A 26,856-nucleotide genomic window follows, 5' to 3' on the forward strand; every position below is an offset into this window, starting at 1 on the left:
TTTATTATCAAAATAGATTTTATTCTAGACCTTGAGATCCAACTGCTTTTCCAACAGTCAGACTGCAACCATGTGAGTGAGAGAGTACAACGCAAGTGAGGGCAAAGACATCACAAGAAAAAAAAAAGATTTGCAAACTGTTATTTACATTTTCTGTGATACATCACCAGTTATCCAGATTTTTCTCTTTTTTTGTTCATTTTGAGTACATAGCTACAAATCAATCTGAATTACAAAAGTTTGGAGGAATACAAAACCTTCAAGGGCTCTGAAACATAGCAAAGATAGAAGAATCAACGTTAGTATATATTTTTTCTTGGTAGGAACAAAAAGGGGGGGAAAAGCTACCACTTGAATGCAGTGTAAAAAGCTTATCTAAAACAAACATTAAAAATACCATTCCACTGTCATGGACCTCATTTTGAAATTGTTTTATCTGTACAGCTCAGTCACCATCGACACCACTGAAGCAAACTTGAAAATGGTACAAAACTTTTCAAACGGGTAACATTGTGACAAGCCTGCCTTTGTGGTTGTTTATTTGTATTGAGCTGATGTTATGGCTGTGAGATGACAGCTGGAATGCAGACATTGGCTTCAACATTGATGAAGAGTCAGACAAAATGTGATTGAAACCCCGTGAATCTCACTAGAACACTGCACTATTTTTATTTGTATTTTTTTAACTTTAGATGCGTTCAACTTGAATAAAACACACCTCCCCTGTTTCTCCATTTTACTCTAAAGTGCAGGACAAGAAAACCCTTTCGAAGGGCAGCTAGTTAATCTTTCCAATGACTGTTAAATGGTATTTTATCACAAACAAACAAAAAAACTGACAAAAAACAACACATTCTTCATGGTCACGGCCCCTGGTCACGCACGAGAACATCACACGTTGCATTTCAAACATGAAAATGTACTTGAATCCACTCTATGCGCTAGAGTGGCACGCAAATGTCTGCATTTGAACAACAAGCACAGACTGGCATCGGAACATGAAACAAACAAAAACAAAGCGCCGTCTATCCGTGCATAGGCTCCAATGAAGCCCGTTCTCCAGAGCGTTTGCTCGAACCCCGGGAGCCGATCACGAAAGATTCAGGCAAAAGTTTGAATCGAGTTGGAAACTGGCGGTACTCAATTAAGAGGGAATTAGTCTGATTATCACTCAGCATGACTTTGCCTTGAGTTGCGGATGCAAGCACAAAGACTATTTGAATGGATGCAAGCTGTTAAAGCTCTTTCTCTCTCTTTACGCCCAGCTGCTGCTGTAAACGTCCTTCACTTATGACAGAAAGCGAGGTCATATCCCGATCTAAAGACCACCATGTGAGAGCAACACTCCAAGACTTAAGGTTTCTTCTTCTCTTTTACAACTTGACATTTAACCTGAATGGATTGTGAACACCTGATGAGTTAAAAAAAAAAAAACTGGGCAAAGGACATTTGGATTTTTTTTTTGATTACTTGCTTTATAATTACTTTACAATGGCAAAAAAAAAAAAAAATGCAACAAGTGGATAAAAATAATGGCTAAACCAATGTACATTGTACGCTATACATCTGCATGTTTGAAGTGATGATGTCCTGCTGGACAGTGGGCATCCATTTTAAAAACTAAACACTCTCCATCCTCTTGCCCCATTCTCTCCCAGCACACGATATAAAACTTACAGTAAAATCCAATTTAAAAACAATGTCCACAGGACACCAAATGCTGACATATGCAATATGCACACACCAACAGAGAACAACAACAAGAAAAAAAATCTTTAGAATTCTGGTACAAAGGGTTGAAAAGAGGAAAACCGAGGAATTGTGGTGTTTTGGTTTGCCTGTAACGGGGTTCTGGTCTGGTTTGAACAGAAAGCAGCGCCTTCCTCTTCAAAGTCTCTCACGTGGCAAAAAAGCGGATGTGGTGAAAATGTGGTCCTTGAACGAGTGTTTGAAGGTGGGGGATGGGCCAGCGCTGGGTTTGGCGCAAACGGCAGGCCATGGCGTCTGGTGGGGACTACAGCAGTGTGGCGGACAGGCAGGGACAGTCAGTCATTTTGGCTATGTACACATTCGTAGTCGGTCCATGGCTCCCCCGCACGAGTGTCATTTCCTCAGGTCTAATACGCAAACCTGCACATGAGAGAGGAGGAAGACGGCAGTGAACAAAACAGTTTACAGGTAGGAAGCCACGAGTCACACTTCCTCATCTGCGACCTTAACGGAAGTGCCGAGAGTCGCACGTGAATATTTGACATGTACCTCTTTTATCATTCCTGTAATTTTTGCGATATATATATATATATGTGTGACTGGTTCATGCATCGAAGGGAGGACCTTTTACGCGCATTGTCATTGGCCATGACAGACAAAGGAAGGCTAGGACATAAGGTGTCAATCACTCCCCATGTAATTCCTGCGTCAAAATCACGAAATAATAGAAGAGCTCTAATGAATTTATTGGCACCAGACACACGTAAGATGGCGGCCCTACGTGCGTCAGCAACAGGAAGGCGGTATCTACTATGTTAAACAGAGCAGTACTCCTGCCGATATGGCCTACAGGGTTTGCGGTTTTGTTCTGCCCATCGCTTATTTTCTACTTCCTGTCCGCTGCCTCCGCGCTCCTACGTATAAATACGTCATATGTACGCGGTGACTATGACTTTTATGACGTATTGATACGCCTTATGTATGGAACGAGTTAAGCAATGTGTACCATGATATGTAAAAAAAACAACAACAAAAAAAAGGTTTTCTTTGAATTCTTCTTAGCAAATCAGCGTCCCATTACTATTTTTAGAAACAGATCCCAGTTACTCTTACACAATGTGTGTGTTATTCACTCCGCCCCACCTCCTCCTGCACTGCACTCACAGGAGATGTAGAAAAATAAGTTAATTGAAGAATTAACTTCAAAGAGGCTGCTTGTAAGAGCTTATTAAGGTGACAGACAGTATTAGCGGTTTGTAGCGACTACTTTGGGTCCTGTAGTCGCAGTGGATGGCTGTGGGAGATATTTTTAATAGACTCGGCTCAACTAACATTTGTCCAAGCTGTTTTTTCTGCATTCAAATGGCAAATTTGTCCCAAAGAAAAATGACTTCAATGATTGAAAATCAAGAAGCGTGGCATAAATTATGCTGCTAACTTTATAACTGAAATGAATGTGTTTGCAGGGTTTTTCCTGTGTACAAAATTCAGAGGCGATCACCTCCACCTTATTTGCTCGCCACCTCCAGCCTGAGTGACTGAGAATGAATGAATGCTTTAAAATGATAATAGTCATATTCTTATTGGAATTCTTATTCTTATTATTGAAACATGGAATTATTATATGTTGCCTGTAAAAAATGAAAGCGAGTTGAATTTACAGAATACATGCACGTCATGGCGCATGGTCAGGATTAGGGATGTTCGATACTACTTTTTTCCCGACCGATACGCAACTCTTGAGTAGTCACCACTACTGATACCAAATACCGATACCACTAGGAAATAAAATTCCCCACCCATAAATGACAGACGATTTTAAAGAAAGACCTATATATCCCAATATATAATTTTTCGTCAAAATTGCATGAAGTTAATGGAAACTTTATATTTATATAATTTCAATTTTTTTTCCCTGATCGTAAAACGGCCGCAAGAGAGCGGCCGATAATCGTAGCGTTCACCGCCATGAGTACCAATATACTTTAAAATAAGACTGGTATTGGCACGATACACTGGTATCGCTAGTCACCCATTATAGTCAGGATGATATCACCCTCTGCCTTAATTTGAGCCAGGAAAAACCCTGGTTTGAGTGTATGTATGGGCAAGTGGTAAACACCGCATGACTTTCCAACTCCCATAACCTAATCACCTACACCTGTGCTTAAGAAGACTAGGGAAGAAGGGGAACTAGCGAGGTCTAGGGAGTGCCTGCACTGCCACCTGTGGTCATCTACTGCAAATAAAAGCAAAAATAAAATGTGGCTCGTACACGGTTATTGAAGAAAAAAAAACTTAGCGCAGTGAAAAGTAAAGGAACACTGTATTCATTGTGAAAAGTGCTAGCCGTGTCAATCTTGAGTTAGCTTAGCAATTAACATGGCTTGTAAGCTTATTCGGAACTTTTTGGCACAGCTCTTGATTCTCCGTTTTGCTATTCAATGTGTTTCGATGAGGTGCAAAATGCTAATTTTGTAATCGGTCCTTGTGATCGGCATTGATGGACATATGCTGATAAACCGCACCACTGGTGTGAGTGATCAGAACACCAGGAAAAACCCTACCTGGGTAGTTCACATCTTCACAAGCTTTATTTAGGAGGGTCCAAATGAAACGGGACACGGGACGAACATTTTGGGCAAAAAAATCTGACTTCCGGGTGTGAATGCGGCACTCAGATGATCTAAGCTGCACTAAGTCAGTCCTCTCAGCAGAGGTGATGAGGTGAGTGGTGGAGATGAGGCAGTGGTACTTACAGATCCATCAGATGCGCTTGCTCCTACTTTGTCCCCGGTGGCGTTCCAACACACCTCGAAGATCCCTCCCGTCCCTCTGTAACTGTGGACTAAAGCACCGGTCTGAAGGCACGCAAACTGATGTTAGCCACGGCTGTCTCCAATGTGTGAAAGAGAGATAGAGACTTAGTGAGCATACCTGAGTGTTCCAGATGTGGACACACTTGTCGAAGGAGCCGCTGGCTAAGTGTCTGCCGTCGGGACTGAAGGCCACGCTGTACACAGGCTCCTGGTGGCGGGTCAGCGTGTGGATGCAAACCCCGCGCTCCACGTCCCACAGACGCACCGTCGAGTCAAACGATGCACTGGCAGGCAGCAGGACAGGGCACAGAGTCACGTTTTATTGAAATGTAACTGTTAGCATCGCACAACTCATACTGTGCAGCAAACCCGGCCACAAATAGCTGTGGCTATTATTTTTTTTTTATGTCCATGACTCACCTGGCCAGCATCAGGTTGGCATTGGGGTTGTTGGTCCCAGGGCCTGTCGGACTCCACTTGATGGTGTAAATTTCTTTGCTGTGGGCTTGGAGGTCATGGACACACATGTCCTGCTTCATACTCCATATCTACAAAGAATGCCACCAGAGTTAGCTCCAAGGACACGCCAGCGTGCACATGTTTCCACTGACCTTTAGAGTCATGTCATCAGAGCAGGAGGCCAGCAAACTGCCAGTGGGGTCCCACTTGATAGCGTTGACCTCGTTCTGCAGCAGGTAACAGAAGGTTAGCAGCATGTCCATGTCCACGTATTAGAATTACATGGACAAACAACACTGACTTACCGTGTGTCCCTGGAAGGTCTTGACGGGTCGGTCATGACCCAGTTTGCAGACATGAATGCACATGTCCGTACTGCAGGAGGCAAACGTGTTGTTACTCTGCCAGTCAACGTCCAGAGCAGGCGCTGTGGGGACCAACAGAAGAAATACACATTTTGCAATCAGCGTGTTTGTGAGTTGTACATTTGAAAGTCTGCACACCCCTGTTCAGTGGCCAGTTAAAAACAAGAAAGACACCAAGATGATTCGTTTCAAAACTGTGAGGAGCTCTCTTGCAGACCTTGGCACATACTAACAAAAATGTCTGAAAAAGCTGAAACAGCTGAACTTTATTTGACAAGTCAAAATTTAGTTGTCCAAGTTACACATGTTCTTCTAATAAAATGAAGCAAGTTCAAATTATAGACTCAAGACTTTTTCATTCCATCTGAAATTAAAGACCTACTTGACAATATGCCCAATGTCCCATGTTGTCCAAGTTGCCCGAGTCCAGAATTGATGAACCATCTGGTCTTAAGAGTCCCGACTAAAAATACATCTGTTTTGTTGCTTCAGCTATTGTGATTGCATAGTGTTACCATGAGGGACATTTGTTCTTGTTTTTTGTGGGGGGGGGTTTATGTCCTCCATTTTCTCGTCATCTCTGATCATTATTTGCGGACTCTGTACTGGTCTGTTGTGGTGAAGAAGGAGCTGAGCCGAAAGAAAAACGCTCTCGATTTACCGGTCGATCTACGTTCTTCCTACCCTCACCTATGGTCACGAGTTTTTGGTCGTGACCAAAAGAATAAGATCCCAGATACGAGTGGCCGAAATGAATTTCCTTCGCAGGGTATCCGGCCTCTCCCTTAGAGATACGGTGAGAAGCTTGTTCATTTTGCAGCCTGATTAGGTTTTGGGAGGAGTATCAGCTAGACAGGAAAGCAAGCAATCTGTTCCGAGCAGTCTTATCAGTCAAGGTCACTTCGATATTGCTTCATGTGCAAGAAAGCTTCGACATGATGCATTTTCTGTGAACACGAGGTTGTGCGCATTATGACGTCACAAATATACGACACTACTATAGGAGAGGGGAGGGGCTGAGGAGTTGGGCACCACTTAACCCACAACCACAACAGATGGACTAACGTGGCATCTCTATTATTTTCGGCTGGTTTCTTTATTATCTGGTTTATCTGTATGACGTCAAATTGGTCGATAATTGCCGCAAATTATCGGCCACCGATATTATCGTGCGTCCCTAACAAAAACCTGACATTTGAAACAGGGTGTGTAGACTTTTTAATTCCACTGTACACAGCAATAATAAATTCTTGTGACTCACCTGAGTGGAAAGGAAACTGCTGCTTAGCCTCTCCTGTGTGAGCGTCCCAAATAATTGTGGTCTGGGTGAAAGATTTGTTATTATTATTGTTAATAATGAATGTGAAACAACGACATATTTTAGCAGATATTCAGGCTACATTCAAATGCTCAAATCCCTTAAAAATTTAATTATGAACCCAAATTCTACATTTTATATCATATAATGGCTAAGCTAAGAAATAACATAATTTGTTTAAATTTTGCACTATATAAAGCGATGTTATGGACATTGTAAAAAGCAAATAAGAACAGAATACGATTCAATTTGTAAAAAAATAAAATCACTTTAAATCAACCTGTATTCAATTCAGTACTCTAAAAAGATATTTAATGTTCCAACCGATGAATGAACGTTTGAGTTTTGGGCAAATATTCTCTCATTTTAAATTTGATGCCAGCAACATATTCCTAGAAAGGCTGGGATGGGGCAATACAAGGCTTGTAAAGTTGAGCAACACCCCCAAAACACCAGCTTGGAACATTTTCCAAAGGTAAACAAGTTCATTGGAAACGAGTGTCATGATTGCCTTTTCAATGAGCATCCACAAAAAGGCTAACTTATTCACAAGCACAATGTCCCAACTTGATTGGAATTGGGGGTTTATACATGTATGGTATAATCAGAGTATTTGTAGCAGCAGGAAGTAGAAAATATCGCAATCGTGAGAAAAAAATGAAGTACGACATTTAACACGAGCCATGCAATGAATCAGTGACGCACACATAATTAAATATTAGCGTTAAATTCACTGTTCTGTATGATGTGTCTTTTCCTAAAAGATGTTTTTTTCCGCTTTATGGTCACAAGCCATTATTTTTTGGGGTGATTATAACCAATCGACGGTCTACTGCAAATTACAAAAGAACAGCTTGAAACAAAAAAACATTTCTGAAGAAAGAAGAGGGTCTACTTTTGGTCGGTTCACACATAAGTCGAAGACACCAGAAAACCTCTGGCAATATGGAGAAGAATCAATGCAGCAAATTCTGGGTTTTTTTTGTTTGTTTTTTGACGGATGTTGGTCAGATTTATGCATTGACACGTGTCTGAGTTTTATGGGCAGTTCCTCTCATGATTATTTCTTTCTTGAGAATGCATCATCAGCTGTGAGGTCAAATGACAAATAAGGGATATATTCTTCATTTATTACTTTACAAATTGTTTAAATACTTTTTTTAATTTTAATTTTTACAATTTTTAATAACAGCTTTGTTTTCATCAATGATTTGATTGCCGTGATGTCTAAAATACTGTTATTGGTGCCACGTGTTTTACTGATGAACATTAGATGGCAATGTTGAATAAGAAGGACCCTCACGGCATGTAACCCGATAGTGAATGAGTATTTGAATATACTGAGAATATGTGCACATGCTTGGTCCTGCAGCAATGTTAGTTGGAGCCCGGTCGCACCTCCCAGAATGACTTACCTTGTCTACCCCAGCACTAAGGATGAAGTTTCCTTTCTTATTCCACTTGAGTGCAAATATGGGACCTTTGTGCTGACCCAAAGTACTGGCCAGGTTACCTGTAAACACCACATCATTGAGACAGGCGGCAATATTAAACAACAAAACACAAGCTGTGCCAATTTACCGTCTTTAGTCCATATTCTAGCAAAGCCATCATAGGAGCCTGTTGCTAGGAGTGTGCCCTCACTCTGAAAGACAAATATTTTTTTTTTTGTTATCATCATGAAACAGGAGATATACACTTCCCCAGTTTAACTCGAGAGATCATACGGCTGAGTTGAACGCATTCTCACATTCCAGTCTAGCGAGGTGACATCTTTGTTGCTCGGTACGTCCTGGCCCCCTTCCCGTATGCAGTGCCTCAGAACCAGCTGGGTGGACCCACCTGAGCTGTTCTCACTCAGGTTCCAGATTCGAGCCGTCGAATCTCCGGACCTGTTGGGAGTTAAAAATAAAATAAAAAAATGGAGCTATCGTTTCAATTTCAACCATATTCAAAATGTTAGTAACGCGATGCGCTCCCGCGTCTGTTCCATTTCAGTTTTACCCACTACATCATGAAGACTTCCATTTACAAAAAAATGTGCTTCACTCATTCACACAAGCAATCAGGGGGGAAATTTCACAAGCTATCACATCTGCGTGTGTGGTTAGAAGAGGAAACGTGGGTCGTGCTGACAGAACATGTCAGTTTGCCTGCAATGCATGTTGCATAATATCGTAGTTTAAGAGAAGACTTACAAGTTGAATGTGTTCCAATATCAGTGCTTGTAACTCATAATACTCGCATCTCAAATCCTACTTCCACATTGAAGAAAAATAACATTTTTGTTGCGTGACTTTATAAATACATCAAGTTAGAATACAATTGAATGTAAAGAATTAAAGAGTTTGTGTATCATGGTAACTAAATGGGTGTGTGCACCTTGGTCACCAGGGGGCAGTATATTACAAACATACATACTGAATCTGATGATGAAAGAAGACAGTCTCAACTAAGTGGCAATATTAGTCATTTGTCACAGAGGATAAAGATTAAGAATCTGTGAGTATTGTTGTATGATCTGTTTGCATAGCAAAAAGTCATCTGTCAAATCAAAGTTTTGCTCCGCTCTCATTGGCTGTTGATTTCATCCAGTACTCCAATTTCCGGTTAGAATGAGATGATCGGTCTAAGCAGGTGGCCAAACCTTTGTGCCACATTTAATGATGTTTTAGTTTTTTTTGTAGTAGCAGCATCAAAGTCACAGTGATTATACATCTTTGAACAACTTTTGAACCCAAGTGTAAGCAACACCATCAATAGCGATTTGCATTGTGTGCTCGCTTTAAGCTAGCTGGACTAGACAAAATTAATGTAGTTTATTCTTAAAGAAAACTTCAAGGAGAAGTGCTGATAAACTGCTTGAAAGAAGCACTCTGCCTTTTTTTTGGGGGGGGGGGGGGGGGCAAACAATTAAATACTGGTTTGGTTATATGTGGCAGAAATCGACATGACTGATCACTAGGTTTCCAAAGCATGGGCAGACCAATCATATTCTAGACACAGACCACAAAAAGACCTCCCTGTCCCCTCTTCCTGCACAACAACAATAATTACATTAAATTATTTTCCATTGCATTTCTCTGCTCCGTGCTTTACAATGTACAGATTTTCTTTTTCAATCCAATAATCTCAAAGATTTCATCATTAAAATGAATAAAATTGCTGAATTTGCATATTTCCTCTTCAAATACGTGGGCAAGGGAACAGAGGCATTGCACTTTCAGTTCCTCCAGCGACTACGCACACATTGCCAACGCAGGCAGCTGGTGGGAGCCCTCACACAAGTGACATTGCTCAATATATGCGTTTCATTACGCACGTACTTAACATGCTGACAACATTAGATATGTTATTCAGTCGTGAAACTCAACGCGCGTCACTGCAAGATGCAGTACAGCGGACACGCTTGATACTGACCCAGATGCCAGCAGGTCGTTGACTGGATTCCAGGCGCAGATAAAAACTTCCGATTCGTGACCTCTGAGGACCATGGCTTTACTCTGGGGTATTTCTACATCCCGATCCACCTCCATAATCTCTGAGTGGTGATCTACAACACGGAGCAGAACAGATCAGGGGAAAAGGAAGAAGAAGAAAAAACTGGATTCATGTACAAAATATCATACAAAGTGTTCAAAAACAATTTTCTGACAGGTCCAATTCATTAATGACAAAAAAAAAACAGCTCCTAAGACTTGAATCTGAGAGCCAAAACCAAAGGTTTTCTTGATAATAACTAGGGGTGTGAATTGCCTAGTACCTGGCGATTCGATTCAAATCACGATTCATAGGTCACGATTCGATACCGATTAATCCCGATACGAATCTATAAATTGATTATTGCGATCTAACTAAAATTTAGAAAATACTAATCAGTAAACTTGTACATGTACACTGCAAGATTTGTATGAAAATGTATTTATCTGAAAATTCAGGCTTATAACTGAGCCACTGCATTTAACAAACAGGTTGCAGTCTGTTTCATGTTTGAACAGCACTGAAATAAAATATTAAGGCTTAATGTTCCATTAATATAACATTCTTCCATGCTTAATGTGTGAATCCTAACCCTGAGTAAGACATTTTGTTGAATATTCCCATAACAAATTGATGTTTAAAAATGATTCGGCCACATATTGAATCGATTGGAGAATTGCGTGCTGTAATATTGCGATATATTGCCAAAACGATTTTTTCTAACACCCCTAATAATAACCCAAATCACTTCGCAAGTTGTTGCATAAATAGGTTCTATTACTTTATAATGCCGAAAACGGTGCTTGCAGGCATTCCATGTTTTCTTTTGCGTCAGTCACTTCAACAAGAAATTGAAGAAAACTATTTCCTCCGTGGTTGTATACTACTAGTAACTGGCTTTCTAACACACTCTGAAAACCAATTTAAAATCCTTTTGATAGTAAACTGGGATCTAACCCCCAGCAACAAGAGAAAACAAAGCGGTTTATTAACTTGTTTACAAGCATGATCTTGCTTACTGGCTAAGACATGGGATCCATTTTCCTCCCCATTGGCTGCACCCTCTCCATTCTTGGTGCTTCCCTGGGGCCCCGTGCCGCTGCCGCTGCCTGCTGCCGCCTGCTGTTGCTGCTGGGCCAACTTGTCCCTGTAGGCCTGCTGCCTGGTTTGGACTACGTCGGGCATCACTGCGTCGATCAGGGACAGCGACTCAATGGGGCGCCCGTCAAAGAGGGTCCCATCCTGTACACACCAAACATCAAGAAAAGGAAAAAAAAAAAAGAAGAAGAAGATGGAAACGATTAGAGAAAGGTGCTATTCAGCTCTTTTACTCCAGATCACGGGAGTCGCAAAATGAAGCCGTGTGTCCATGTAAAGATGACGACTGACTTCATTGATGCTGACTTCAGCCTCCACATACTGCAGGCCCTTCTGGATGATAGAGATGAGGGCAGCAGGGGGCACCAGGGCTCCATTGATGTTGGACTGGCTGATGTGGCTCTCTATGCCAAAGGTGAATGCCGAGTGCGAGAATCCTGGAGAACAACAGTGGAATGTTGTTCAAGCGTGGTTCCAAATACGGATAGGTCAAGAAAAACGACATTTTCGGTGAAATCAACATGAACTTTGGCTATGCCTACACATGCACAGTTGCGTTTTTTTTCTTTCGAAAACAATGCCTGAGCCTATCGAATATTTTAATTGATTATTCTACCAATTATTATTATTTCTATTTTATTTTCAACATTTAAACAACAAAAGAGCATAATTTGACAATTGTGTAAAAAAAACAACAACGTTTAACTAAGCTATTCAACAAAACAAGTATGAAATATAGTTGTTTTCGTTCTCCATAAATAATAATAATGACTACTACCCCCCAAAAAAACATTTACAAAAGAAAATAATTGCTGTTTGAAATGGAATCGGATGAAGGCAAATGCTTATCTAGTCCTATCACGATTTTACCTCACTTATTACTTCATTAACTCATTATTCGTAAACATTGTACTTTCAACCACTGTTTCGTTATTCCTCCACCCTAGAGTATTTAGCAAAAATTCGTTTTTTATACCATTTCTTAAATTGACAAATACTTGTACTTTTTAAAATATTTCCTCAAGACCATTCTACAAAACCACTCCACAGATCAAAATGCACATACCGGTACTTTTGAGTTTTGTGCGAGCATAATGTTTAAATTTCAATTCCCCTTTCAAATAATAACCCCCTTCTCTCTCTGTAAATAGTTTTTGTATGTTGCCTGGAAGCATTTTATTATTTGCCCAATACATTATTTGTCCAATGTTAATATCTACTGGATCGCTGAATTTTTATGTGCGTCATTTTAAAAATCGTTTTGTAGGAACTACCCCAAACTTCTACACACAATGATTCAAATATGGTAATATTAATGAACAATACAAAATATACATTGCTTTGTCATTTAATATGTGTCTGGCCTTTCCCAACAATCCAATAGTGCGTGCTACCTTTGCCCCAACATGTTTTATATGGGTTTTCCAGCAGATTTTGTCATCAAGAATCACACCCAGAAACTTGCTTATCCCATTTTGTTTATTGTGATTATCCCATCGATGTATCGAGTATTCAGATTTTTTGCCTTATTAAGTAGCAAATATGCATGTGAGATGCAGGATGTATTGTCTACTTGGGGTCACCATCACCCTGTGATTTTGTGTGTGTGTGTGTGTGGTTTTAAGTGAGCGACGTGTGCGTCAGTGAATGAGTGCACAGGTGAGAACTAGGGATGTTATATGTGGATTAGGTATCGGCCCAGATATTGGGGGAAAAATGGCCCCGATCCACACCCTGATCCACAGAGGCTTATTTCGCACGTTCACGTCTCCAATGACAAAGTGAAACGGGGACTGGTGAGGTAAATATGACCCCTTTGCTACGTTGGCACAATGTCTGTCAAAATTGCACTGGGGGAACTCGCTTCCTCGCCGCCGTCGGGGGACCTTCGCGAGAGCGAGCGGGGACTGGTTGGTCTCACCGCTGGCCAAGCGGGGACCTCGGCTCTTTCTCTCGCGAAGGTCCACCGTCGCCCGATCGGGGCCTGCCTCGCTGCTGCCGCGGATCGGATTGGTATCGGCAGATACTGAACCCAAGGTATCGGTATTGAATCGGTAATGGGAAAAAAGTGGATCGGAGCATCCCTAGAACTTAATGGTTGGCTGAGAGTGGCTAAACTGTTAGCCAGTCTTGAGAGCCGACGCAGCTTGTGTATCAATGTGTCGATGAGGAAAACTGATACAAAGCTTTGAGGCTCTGACTATTTTTTAGTAATCAAATGATTCCAGTCTTTTGAGTAATCATTTCAAACCCAAACAGATTAACAGATAAATTCAATTCAGGCCATCTAATGCATTTTTTTAAAAGTCACCATCAAAACAATGACCATCAGCAACATAAAATGGTATTAAAGCGCAATTACTCCTGAATAACAAAGTTAACATGACATAAAAAAAAATAAAAAAGGAAGTGGATCACAGAAAAAAAGACAACAACTTAAAAACAAGACATCATTTTTGTTATCTTGTGTTCATGTGGTCAAAGTCTCTTAGGCTACGTTCACACTGCAGGCAAATGCGACCCAGATTGGATTTTTTGCCCAAATGTGACCTATATCTGACTTGTTTTATGTCAGTCTGAACAGCTCAATTCAGATTTTTTCATATCCGACCTGTGTCACTTTCCTTTGTTGTCCTAGACCGGATATGTATCCGAATTTTTGCCATGCGACCGCAGTCTGAATGGCCAGGTCGACGTCATCAAAAATCCAATACGTGCTCCGCGCGGGCGGGGGCATTAAGTTTGATTTATGCTTGACGCATCCGGGCGGTCCGCTCGGCTCGGCAAAGTTGTTTTGAGTACCAGTTGTGACTTTATATTTGACTTTAATTTAATCCCACTTGAAACATGAAGTCTAAAGATGACATTTGTGGTGGTGATATTAGTAATTTGATGATGTCATCGTTAGAGAGGGGAAAAAAAGGAGAGGTCTCCGTGAGATGAGCTGGCTCGCCTCATTTTCACAAAATATTATTTTTACCTCTTTCCCGCATCATTCTTCTATAGCTATGAGATGGTAAAAATATGAGCCCCAACGACGGACTGATAAAAGTCCGTGGCCTTGACATGCTGAACCATACGTATTTACTTCGGCGAACACAGGGTTGTGAGTGACGTTGTATCCCCTTTCTTCGCATGCGGGTCACTTTGGGGGCGCATTACGTCCACACAGCAGACAGACTGAGGTCGCAATTAATAAGTAATGTGAACGCTTACTCAAAAAAAATCTGATTTCGCCCAAAAATCGGAATTGAGCATTAAGACCTGCAGTGTGAACGTAGCCTTAGTCGATTGAATTGAATTGATATCATATTTGTATTTACCTGACTCCTGCAGGTATCTGTAAACCAGGAAATTAACCTCATCACTGCTTATGCTCATTTTTATTCCTGGTCATTAAACCATTTGGTCAGCACACTACAGGAGCCTGGGAAAAGAAAGACAAGAAAACAGATTTGCTTATTCACAGTTCATGTCAAAACACACCATAGGCTCAACAAAAATAGGGGAAACACACCATAAAAATACACAAAGGATGGCATTTCACACATTAAATAAGTACGAAATACTAAGATTACGCCGAAATTTGAGAGGGTGGGGAAAATGTGTCCCCCCCAATAGAAACACAAGTGATCTTTCATTTGATGAAGAAATTAAGGTTTGTTTCTCCTAGCTGGAGGCAGGGAAACTGTTTCCATTCATTAACCTACAACTGGAAATAATTAGTAGTAGTCTTCATGAGGCAGCCATTACAGGATATTTCAAACCAAGTCTGGAATTGACGTCCTACCATCTACCATAATAACACATCCCAGTGCTGTTGAAATGCGACTGTGGAAATAAACTTGGGCTCTGGACAAGGAAATATTGTTTCCATCATGCTGAAACCCTTTCTGAAAAGTAGTCGAAAAGACAAAAACGGAAAAGGGAAAAAAAAAAAGAGCAATGATGATGACATTACCGAATGAACAATACTGAGCTCTTTAAAAAAAAAAAAAAAGAAGAAGAAGAAAAGACAAAAACGGAAATACATATCGCCACTGTCGGTCTAAATATACTTACTATATATATTTGATATTTTTCACAAATTGATACGATCCCCAAGTTGTCTCCTATTTCACACATTATTCAGCAATTTATAGTGTTAAATATTAACCATTTGCATCGACGTCTCGTAATCACATGACTGCGGACGGCGGAAGGAAATGATTGTTGAATGGAAGTGGACGTGACCCGGAGCGACTTAGTGACTTAGCGACTGTTATTTTACAAATGAAAAGTTATTATTGCCCATCGAGCCATGGAATCTATTACTTCAACTGAAGTTCGCCTGTCAGTCGAAGTTGCACATTTAGTCGGGACTCATAGAGCGCGATATTTACTTAAGTATCGCTAGTTTGAAAACAGCCCCTTACCTTCTGTTGCCAGCTGTTTTTACCAAGTTAATCAAATCGCCGGAATTCACAGCGCACGACCTAAATTATTATGTAGTCAATGCCGTCTCTCCTCCTTACACCGGGGCTGATTTAAGAGCTTGTCGCTGGCTGAGTCTCTGGGACGAGATGCTGCGCTCACACCGGGGGACAATGTACCTCGTAATGCAAATGTACAACTTGTACAATCACGCTAACTGACTTATTTTGACATAGTCCGTTCTATATTGAAATACTGTGACGACGTATGAAACAAATGACTATCGTAGTGGCAAGCTAATTTCATGAATATGTCTCCGGCTCCAGAGTGAAAAACTCCAAGCACAAAAACGAAATCCCCCATTATTAAACAGTCAAATGCACTTAATAGTTTTGAAGAAGGTACATTTTAAAACTAAGCTGTGTGTTCGTGCAGTTGGAGTGGACGCTAACTATCTGGCTCGTTAATGTGATTTGAAACACGCAATTCGACACCTCTGGTACAATCTTTATTAGAGTGTACGTTTACCAGTAAAATGTATCAACATTTATCTACTAATTACAACCTTTATCTACTAACCTCGCAAAAAATGATTGCTATAAATCCGTGAATACTTTGTGGGCTGCCCGTCCTTTCGGTTGATTGCTGCTATCAATCGACGTCGTTCGTCTTCATGAGTAGGTATGTGATAAGAAGCAACATTTGGTTTACTCCTTTGTCTGTCTGTACAACCGACCGCACTGCAAGATATGACCATTTTAAGAGATAATGGATTAGATGAAGGACTTTACGCTGTATGAGATTCAATGGTTACAATACAGGCAAGTGGCTCTTTTGCCGTCCAGTGTCCCCGAGGGGGCGTTCCCATGAGGGCTGTGACGGCGCGTGCAAAAGGTCAATAGCATGACAACAAATCTATTAACTCTCGTGAATACTCAACTGTCTGAGAAGTAGAGCTACAACAATGAATCAGTAATAGATAGAAATCGATATTTAAAAGTGCTGGCACAAATTTCATTATCGATTTGTTGTGTCGCACAATGATGTCACTGTGGCATCAGTATGCACCTCCTAATTAATGTATAAGGCACCACCGTAACATCGGAGCCGTTGTGGTGGGGAGTATCTGATTAGGTGGATTCAACAAGTTTCAATCGGCGTCAGACTGTCGTGGCATTTGATCCTTCCCCTGGACTGACTGTTAGCTAGCTAGCTAGATGATCGAGAATCCCCGTCGTGCTGCCATGAAAAGCAGGTTTGAGTATTTTTGATGACTTTTGGACTCCGTTGCCAACACCAGTTAGCTTTGACACTGCATTACCCACAATGCTTCTGTTTACATCGCGGATTACCACTACCGCGCATGTGCGGCGCCAACAGGAGAAGCGGGAGACGAGGTGGTTTCAACTTTGAAGAGAAAAACAAAGCACCAAATAAATGAACGCATGAATAAATGACTCGTAGGCTATAATTCATGTCATTTTTACCTAAAATGCCCTAAAAAGTTATACCCAAAGTAAATTTAAAGCTGCTCTTGAACCATTTGGATTATCAGCGTAGTTTTTCTGTACCACACTCGGGCCGGGTTTAAATAAATCATTGATCGTCGTCGTGACAAATCAACTAATGATGACAGCCCTCGACAATAATTTTTTTTTACAAGGGGGCAAACATGCACAGATAAAATGATGTTAATGTGACAAAATGCTTGCAGATACTGAGTAGCAATACTCGTACAAAACAAAGTCTGTGTCCGTCGCGCAGCTAACAAGACTTTAACCTTGGAGTAATGAACAGCTCCCGTGTGCTCTAAACTCCGGTCGTCAGGCTAACGACTTGATTGAAACAAGCTGAGATAAATCATTGCGCAACCCAATGGATGGAACTTTCAAGTGCCCGTTTGTGTGAAACAGACTTTGCTTACTAGAAAAGCACTTGGGCCCTTCCTCATGATTAATGCTAAACAAGTTGCAACGACCACATACACCAGAGATAACGTTAGCCTCAACTGTGAACAGTATGTGCGAGGCTCATTTGTCGACTCAATACTTATCAAACTGTCGAGGCCAAGCACTCAAATTGCACTTCTTTTGCTCAAGATGGCGTGCTTGAGATAACATCATAAAGTACATTTTAACAGGGTTTGACATTAACGGTGGCCCATGGCCAAAATGCTGCAAATGCTGCTGTGCCGGTCCACCACAAATTTACAGGTTATGGCCACCAAAAATAGCCCAAAGATGCTTTTTTTTTTTGTATTGGACTGATTACTTTTATCACCAAATAATGCGTCAGACACAGGATGCTGTGAAGATGCAAGAAAAAATGCAATCAGCACATGCTTAACTGAATAAGGCAGCATGAATCTGGGTTAGCTTCATGTTGCTAGCTTTGGCTAGCTCGGTCGACACTAGCCTTAATAGATACCAGCAGCAGCAGCAGCAGGACCACGGAAGAGAAAAACAAGAGCAGTGAGTAATACAAAGTGACGCTTCGTCGCCAGATTATTATGTCCAATAATACCCGTACAAGAATGGTAAATCAACTAGGGCTGCAACTAATTTTTTTAAATTACATTAATAATCGATAAAGGTGTTGATTATTTTGTCGTTTAATTGTTGAAACTTTTATTTTTTTTTAAACAAGTTTCAATTTCCATCCCTGTATCTACAAAGACAATATCATTTTAGAACAACAGTGATTGAAAATGCAAAAACTAAGGCTGGGTTTAAATAAAATGTTTTGAATAATCGATATTAAATCGATTTTCCTTTTCCAGGCTGATATCGATTCATAAAACCAGGAATTGATTATTTTCATCTTTTCTCCATAAATTGACAAGAAAATAGAATTTTAAAGGCCACATTTTTTGTAACTTGCCATTTTCTTGAAATGTACTGTTCACATGAGTTTAAAAGTATTTTCTTAAATTTATGAAAGGCCTGACTTATTGCACTTTACAACAATTCACAATCTTTTTTATTTATATTTACAATTATTTAATTAGAATTATGAAAATATTTTCATCTCATCCTTGCTGATGCCAATGTTTGTGTAACACTTAAGTGATTATAACGTGTCCCTGTCATTAATAAACTAAATCATTTAACCAATTACAACATTTCTTCTTCTTTTCCTTAATTACAGTAAATTCTGGACTACAAGCCGCTACTTTTTTCACTTGCATTTGACCCTGCGGCTAATACAAAGGTGCTGTAATGTGTCGCACTATAAAGGACGCGCAAGAGCGTCAGGCAGAGCAAAACAAACCAAGTGAGCCCAAATACAGGAGGAGAGACAGAGCGAGACAATTTGCGCCCTCATTATGGAAAAGAAAGTCGCGGGAACCCGATGCGGTAACATTAAAACACCTGCCGCTTGCAGTCGGGTGCGGCTTACATGTGTAACAAACTCGAGTATTTCCCAAATTTAGCTAGCGCGCCTTATAGTTCAGAAATTACTGTAGAAATGTAATGTTTGTGGAGTTTATCATGTCCTTGACTTTTACCTCCAAAAACGTTTAATGACGTATAATAAAATCCAAATGAATGCCGCCAAAAATGTTAATTGACGTTACGATCACTATGTTTTTCCTCTCAATGGGCAGTGGAACTTCTGTGCAGCGCTGCCTTGTCATTGGGGTTGTAAAATCCCAAAACACCCACTAACTATGGCCAGTAGATGGCAGCATTGAATCTCTTTTCAATGGAATGTAGTATGGAATTACAATGAAACATGACGAATCTGATGAAATAGAAAGTTTTCAAGGATGACGTGAATGATCAAAACCTTTGTCACATTAAATCTAATGCACAGAGCGTCACTAAATAAAAAATATTAGTGTCAAAGTAATTGTTGTGCAGAAAATGTATCTTTTCACAAAAAGCTTGTTTTCTTTTCAATTTTCGCTCAATGTCACTCAAATTACCTATTTTCAAATGGTGATTACTGAAGAACGGAATAAGGTAGAAACATACTTTTTTTTCTAATGAAAGAATGGAACGAGATATTTCATGTGGTACCCCCCAGCATGTTTATGTAGCCACAGCACACAATATTCTGTTTGCCTTGAAAGATGAGAAAAAATGATCGAAATCGGCTGGTACTGTCGGGGTTGTTTTTGGGATAAAGTGTGGCTGTAAAAGAGTTAAGAAGGATTTATGTTCCATAATTATTCATCATCGGATTGAACTAAAGCGAATCAGATTTCATTGAAAAAAATCTAATCGAACTCACGTGAATCTAAATCAAATCGATTGAGGAAATTAAGAATCGATACCGAGCCCTAGAAAAACATCATGAATGGATTATAATAATTATGGTGCTTGCTTCGTGGTTCATTCCACCTTTTTCAGATTTTGCTGAAAACTGGTGTGTAGGCATCAAGGTTATTTTAGGTAACTAAAACTAACGAAAAAACTTAAACTACTTTCAAATAAACATGAGTGACAGCCTGCAAATGACGTGCTGCACCGTCGAGTTTCGTCGCTCGATCACAAAGCATGGACTCAAGAGAGCAATTGTTGAACTTCAGTTGCTGTGACTCAGTTTTGAGTTTATGGCTTGTGGTATTCTCAAGAAGCAGTCTTGTAGTTCTTTTTACTCACTTCCTTTTTTTTAGTTAGCACAAAAGTGCAACATGGCCTCCAAAACACCACTTGTTTATATCCACTACGGGTGCAGATATCCAATATTTTGGTACGAGGATAGCCTGCAGAAAACGTCATTGAATAATCTAGTATTCTGATAAAAGCAACAATTAGGAATAAACAAGAGAAAATACATTTCACTGAATAATGAACGACCAACTGGTTTTCATTTCTAGATGAAAATTCTTAAACTATATTCTATTGTTGTTCCGATACTGGTTTTTGGCCCCCGATACCGATTCCAATACCCAGCTTTGCAGTATCGGCCGATGCCTACGTTTTTTTTCTCAACATAAAAAAGCCTGTCCTGCCATTGGTTTAGCGCATTCAAGGGCCAATAGGATATCTTAGCTCGGCATGCAGCGACGAACATGTCACACATCAGTGAATGTCGTGCATGAGCCACAAGATTCTGCATCCAAAAGTCCTACATTAGCGTCAGAATGAAAAGTATCGGCATGTTACTTGTTAGTACTCACCGATACCACTGTTTAAAAGCAGTATCGGGGACTCTGCCGATACCAGTATCGGAACAACACTACTATTTTCTTCTTTAGAAAGTTGATAAGTGAGATGTTGGGCTATGAGACGAAGTGATGTCAGAACCACAGCAGCGATTATGACAGCTAAGAAGAACATTTGAATAAACCAGTTTTTTTTAATTGATCAGTAGAAACTGTGTCAGGCTGTCAGCATCTAAGTGTGTAGTATTGAGTTGTGAGGACCTGTGTAGTTCACTTTTACTGATATGCAAAAGGCGCACAACTACAGTAAAATCACGTAACAAGATACATTTGTTGCCTTAGAAAATGATCAAAAATCATCCCAGCAGTATACATGGATTACTAAAAAAAGAAAAATGCATAATAATTCTAGTGTTACCGGTACCTACATGTTATAGAAAAAGGCATACTTACATTCCAACATATTTAATGTCTATAGCCGGGTTTACATGGAGACTTTTTAGTCATTCCGATTGAAATCATTCCGAAAGAAGATCTCTGGTCACCTGTTTTACATGTGACCTGATCCTTTCCGACCTGCCGTTTATATGCTCAGATCAGCCCCGTGACGCACGGACATCGATCACGCGATTTATAAAGATGGCGTTCATTCATCATTTAGCACAGTAGTTGTGATAGTGTTAACACTTTTATTGAAGCAACGTCTGGATAAAAAACAAGTTTTGTGTACTTAAAAACAAGTTCTCCTCTTGCTGACAAGCTCTGGGGAGACGGCGCCATTTTAGTGGGTGGAAACGATGACGTCAAGACGCATTTACGTCAAGACAGAGCATGTGCATGCCGGACGAAGCCTCGGCATTCCGAATGAAGTATAAACATGACGCTCGTTCGGATTGACAATAGGAATGTACCCCCCCTGTGATTCTGAATGAAATTCGATTCGGATTCAGCCTTTTCATTCCGATTGAGGTGTTTATATGGAGCATTTTCATTCCATTTGGCCATTTGGATTCATTATAATCGGAATACATGGCTCTCTGTAAACCAGGCTAATGTGAATCAAATCGGGCCCTTCTGAAATGAATCGAATTTGGAAATCTGAATCGATACCCAGCCCTAACTTTGACACTAATATTTTTTATTTAGTGACGCTCTGTGAATTAGATTTAATGTGACAAAGGCTTTGATCATTCACGTCATCCTTGAAAACGTTTCATTTCATCAGATTCATGATGTTTCATTGTAAAGTCCATATTGTCCATATTACCGGGAGACCATTGAAAAGAGATACAATGCTACCATCTGCTGGCCATTGTTAGTGGGTGTTTTGGTATTTTACAACCCCAATGACAAGGTAGCACTGCACAGATGTTATCCTGCTTATTGATCAAAAAAACATAGTAAACGTCAATTAACGTTTTTGGTGGCATTCAATTGGATTTTACTATACGTCATTAAACATGTTTGGCAGTAAAATAGTTAATTGTTGTAAAATGAATAGTTTATTATTAGATGGCATTAATCCTAAACACTGTCTCTTTAATAGGGGTGGGAACCTCGGTACCTCACGATACGATATGCGATACAAGCCTCGCGATAACGATTATCTCACGATATGACGATATTGCGATTATCGATATATTGGTCAGGTAATAAATCCTCGATAATCTACGATAACACTACTCAAGACATAAATTGATGTTTTTTCAAAGAGAAAATAGTTTTTTTGTACCATCACTGAAAATAAATATTAAAACTGGTGTCTTCTTCACAGTGTGTACTTTAGTGTATTTTTTTTTAAACAAATACAAATGTCTTCTCAACAGAGACCACTTTCTGTGAACAAATTTGTGTTTTTCTTAACACTATTGTCATGTAACATGTCAGTCAGTTACATAGTGAATTGTTTCATTTTATAAACTGACATTTTTGGGTGTAACATTGCAAAAGTAAATAATTAAAATGACTTAAATATTAAATCCAGTTAAATCAATATTAATATTCCTCAGAAATTGTGTGCTTCAAAAAGTCTAACCATAAAATATGTTTTAAAATGTTACGTATGCAAAACTGAGTCAGTTGCTGGACAGATAATAAATGTCTTACACAAGTAAAAGTAAGCTCATAAGTCTTCTTCGCCTTAAGACTTCCATACATTTCCCCGCCACTCTTATGAGGTTCTCCCCCTAGCGGCCTGTCAAATAATTGCTCAATAAGTAATGAACAATGGAGCCGTTATAGTGGCTGTATATCAACTACAAATATCGCAATACTTGCGTAGGCGTATCGATAATCTATTGGGAGACAAAAATCACGTAACGCTTTAAATAAATGAATCTCCAAAAGTTAACATTTTGCCAGCCTTGAAAATAATAGCAACAAATACCAGTAAATAAAAATGAATACCTGATGTGCGTGCCGTGGCCTCTTTATGGGCGGTGTAGTGCACGCATAAGGACACACGCTGAACAAGACAAAGTCGGGATTGAACCAATATAACTCTTTTTCCACAGATTAAGAAGAATATATATATATATATGCCTGTGACTATTGTTATATCACCTTTTTGTACGTGTTGCTACAGCGTTTGTGTGTAAATGTTCGTTAATGAAGGAATATCATTCTCTGAACTCAATGCTAATTTTCTATGCTAACATTAGCACTGGGGATGTTTTTCAAACAAAAGTATGTCTTGTATTTAAATATAAAATGTGTTTAATTATTTTGGCTGTGTGTTTGTTTAGTTTTACAGTTAACTCCAAATGGGGCGTCATTAAACATCTTACATCGCGCTCAGTAAGGGCAAAAATAACATGAGTTACATGGTTGCTGCAATTAACACAATGCTTTCACAACACAGATGCTTATATATCCACAAGCGCGAGACTTTTTCTTCTATTATAATCCTTTTATGGTCATGAGAAGCCAAAATCGAAATTAAGATTAGATGAATTGCCCAGCCATAGCTAGAATTCATAATTTGTCCTTGAATAGGAAAAGTAGACATTAAATCCGATTTTCCACATTTTCAACTACAAAACAAGAATTTCCCTCACTTTTCCATCACTGCAGTCTGCGTAGTGACTATGATCAGACAGGATACAAATTTAACCATCGTGATCCAGAGTAGTGGCAACAAACAACTGCAAGCACATGACAGCTGCTGCCAGCCTCCCTCTCTTTACAACTGTTGTCATGTTTCCACGAGAAACAATAGAGACGGCAGCGGATTACACATTAATGTAAATAGGTGCGCCTCCTCCACTAATGGGTTTAATAGTAGTTAATGTGATTAATAAGTACCATCGTCACACTGGTTGAACACAAGGCAGTCTCGCAGATAAATGGCAAAATGGGACCCGATTAATATAAAACCTACCCATGTGATCAGGATATCTCTTTATGCGTGCATCATCGCTTTGTTGTCCTCAGTAAGAAGCTCAACCCCTGAGAGACACAAACACAAAGAAAGATTTGTCATAGAAGCAGTATTTATATTACGTCACTGAAAAATATTACGCCTCATTGTGAAGTCAGCTGCCCAAACTATAAGCTATCCGATGACCTGCTGCCATGTAACCACTGTTAACCTACATTTAAACTCTACTTCAAGTGAGAAGTGTGCAGGCACAGTCAAATCCTATCCAAACATGTTGGACTGGTAACAGTTCTATAACAATGAACTTGTATCAAATGAACACTTTACAAAGGTTGTGTCAGCTTGGCTGAAAAGAAGTAAACAAGGAGGCGTGGCACCAAACAAGGAAAAAAATGGGTCAACAACCTGAAGCTAAATTAGGAGTAGACAATATGACGTGAACATATAGTTTCAATCAAGCAGCTTTAATTACAGACTTGATGTCTAGACTTAGACTAATAGGAGATGCAATATAAATCCACAAGATATACAGATAGGCCAATATAAGCACATTTACTAAAATGCACCGTGCAAGGTGCAGTGGTAACAAAATTTACAGATCTGGGACTGGTATAGTGGAGTATTTAACCTTATGCTTAATAAGCACCAAATAATTTCATAATTTTCATTGTTTTAAACAGGATGTCAGATTTCTTGGAACGGCCAGCCAAATATCTTAAAAGTTACTCCTTGCACTATAGCTCATCTAAGTCTGCTGAGTAATATTAGCAGTGCATCACTTCAGGTTAGTTTCACTTTTCAGTAGGCTAGTTCGATATACAAGCTCTGGGGAAAAATTTGAGATCATAGCAAAATTGTCAGCTTTTCCAATTTGGGCATTTATCAATAGATAAATGTAAACTCATAAATACAAAAAAAATAGGCTTTTGGAGCATTTATTGGTAGAAAACGAAAAACTGACATTTCCCCAAATTACTGTTTTCCGTCTCAAAATTTTCAGAGATGCATAATATAGGTGGACAGAATAGAGTATTCTATTCTGTTCTAGACTAGACGACAGTTGCTGGAAGAATGACGTCACAAAATGTGTAGGTTACACAAAGTTAAATCTGATATCTATCTCATTTAGCATTCCCACATTGTCTCATGCACCATTGTGGCCTTTTACTCCCAGATTCAAAATTTAACGACAGTCTACTGCGTCACCCTGAATTTGCCGTTTTCTCGGGAGGGAAACTCACATTGTATCTACACGTTTGCTTTGTTCCCTCGTTGTATTTGTTAGTTTCCCTCTACATCGAAGACACGTGTATGCAAAAGCGTGTCAACATGCTTATCTGCCGGGGGGCTAAATTAGCAGGATAGCGTGGCGTGCTAGCCATTTGCGGAAATACGTCGCCCATCCCCCAACATAGTGGCGGTGAATGGGCTCCACGTAATAATACAGTGTTGACCTACACCGATACACGTAGTCAACTTATGAACCCATATTTGAACGTATATGCATGACTAATAAAGCATTAAATTAGCAGTAAGCCATGTCATCATTTAACCATCAACTGTACATTAACGCTGCCCCTGCTTAATAGGTGAATGTAGGACAAATGACGACGGCACATCGCCTCATTTTAATAATTTATAAACAGAAATTGTCGCATATTTAGTGCAATTTAAATACAACTGTCCGTGCTATTTTCTGGTTATCATTTATAAACAGTACAGCGACGCCCCAGCCGGCAATGCTTTTCTTCAGGCGGTCGCCCCACAAGGAGCTTTCTATTTGAATTAATCTTATTGTGGTACAACTGAAAGTGTTGCTGGTGCTTCGTGGATGTCTTCATCACACCACCACCAATAAACACATTACAATTAGCTTATTTTCGAGGGGATTGAAAATGAGTACTGTACTAGGACATAGCTAGGTAGCACCAAGCTAACCTAGCCCCTCTGCGCTAAAGCTGCTAACAAGCTGGCTAACCACTAGCGTGCTAAGTGTCGCTATAATCTGGTACCTACTTGGGTTAAAAACCTTTTCAAATACGACGATATCTCCCGACAGTTCTCGTGTACAACTTGGAGCGTGTCATGTGTGTTATCGATTATCGTTTTTTGTTGTTAATGTTGCAAATGTTAATATCAATCGTTGGGTTAAAATATTAAAGCTAAAGCCAGGCGGTAAGAAGCCTGCAACGCTTTCAGACGTTCGACATAGTGGCTTGACCCAGCAGGCGAAAATGGGCTGCCTGTAACTACTGTTATTTTCAAAGCGCCGCGCTTATTTCATCTTCATGTACTCTCCTGGCGTGTTTATGGTTATCTCGTATGCGATTCTTAACGCCGCACCAATAAATAACACATATGCGCTTCTAAGCACAAGCAAGGAGTATTAGCGGTAGCAAAAAACGCCACATCGGTGACTAACCTATTTTTCCGAAAAGCAGCAAACACCCGGTGTATGTCCCCCTCTTGATTTGCGGATAAGCTCCGGTTACGTTGGACGGTTTCGCCGTAAAACGGAGTCACATATCCTTGCCGACGCGAGCGATGAGAGGAAAATGTAAAATAGCAAGGCCCTGGAAGTTTGTTCTGCAGCCAAGTACCAGTCATAACAACAGAGTGAGCGCCCATCCCCCACTACACTGCTCATTTGTGCATGTGCGGTCACCACTAGTCAGGATTAATGACACCCCACCCCCTATCCT

General features: G+C 40.0%; 1 protein-coding gene across 3 annotated transcripts; it reads right to left on the minus strand.

The window, feature by feature from the left end:
• LOC147181969 (F-box-like/WD repeat-containing protein TBL1XR1) lies at nucleotides 1–26,801 on the minus strand. Of its 3 annotated transcripts, none has more exons than XM_086097597.1 (16): nucleotides 26,577–26,801; nucleotides 24,155–24,222; nucleotides 14,573–14,676; nucleotides 11,541–11,686; nucleotides 11,171–11,393; nucleotides 10,092–10,224; nucleotides 8,422–8,563; nucleotides 8,253–8,316; nucleotides 8,087–8,184; nucleotides 6,615–6,675; nucleotides 5,294–5,415; nucleotides 5,141–5,215; nucleotides 4,950–5,077; nucleotides 4,648–4,813; nucleotides 4,470–4,571; nucleotides 1–2,130 (listed from the first exon to the last, which is right to left on the minus strand). In XM_086097597.1, the coding sequence occupies exons 3-16, from the start codon at nucleotides 14,628–14,630 to the stop codon at nucleotides 2,104–2,106; spliced, it is 1,545 nt and encodes a 514-aa protein (XP_085953723.1). In that variant the 5' UTR covers nucleotides 14,631–14,676; nucleotides 24,155–24,222; nucleotides 26,577–26,801; the 3' UTR covers nucleotides 1–2,103. The 3 variants fall into 3 exon arrangements, with proteins under 3 accessions (XP_085953723.1, XP_085953713.1, XP_085953731.1); XM_086097587.1 differs by lacking the exon at nucleotides 26,577–26,801 and adding an exon at nucleotides 26,171–26,375; XM_086097605.1 differs by lacking the exon at nucleotides 26,577–26,801 and adding an exon at nucleotides 25,396–25,570.
• Nucleotides 26,802–26,856: the final 55 nt, after the last annotated feature.

The sequence above is a fragment of the Leptonotus elevatus genome, chromosome 1 (genome assembly GCF_054856555.1).
Source record: "Leptonotus elevatus isolate MCC_2025b chromosome 1, RoL_Lele_1.0, whole genome shotgun sequence".
Taxonomy (NCBI): domain Eukaryota; kingdom Metazoa; phylum Chordata; class Actinopteri; order Syngnathiformes; family Syngnathidae; genus Leptonotus; species Leptonotus elevatus.

Excerpts from the sequence above, each read along its gene's own strand:
- LOC147181969 (XM_086097597.1), bottom strand. The coding sequence starts at position 14,630 with ATGAGCATAAGCAGTGATGAGGTTAATTTCCTGGTTTACAGATACCTG. Across the intron at positions 8,317-8,421 it reads TCACCTCGCTAGACTGGAAT|AGTGAGGGCACACTCCTAGC; the intron begins GTGAGAATGCGT and ends TTTGTCTTTCAG. Across the intron at positions 5,416-6,614 it reads GCAGTTTCCTTTCCACTCAG|CGCCTGCTCTGGACGTTGAC; the intron begins GTGAGTCACAAG and ends TGGTCCCCACAG.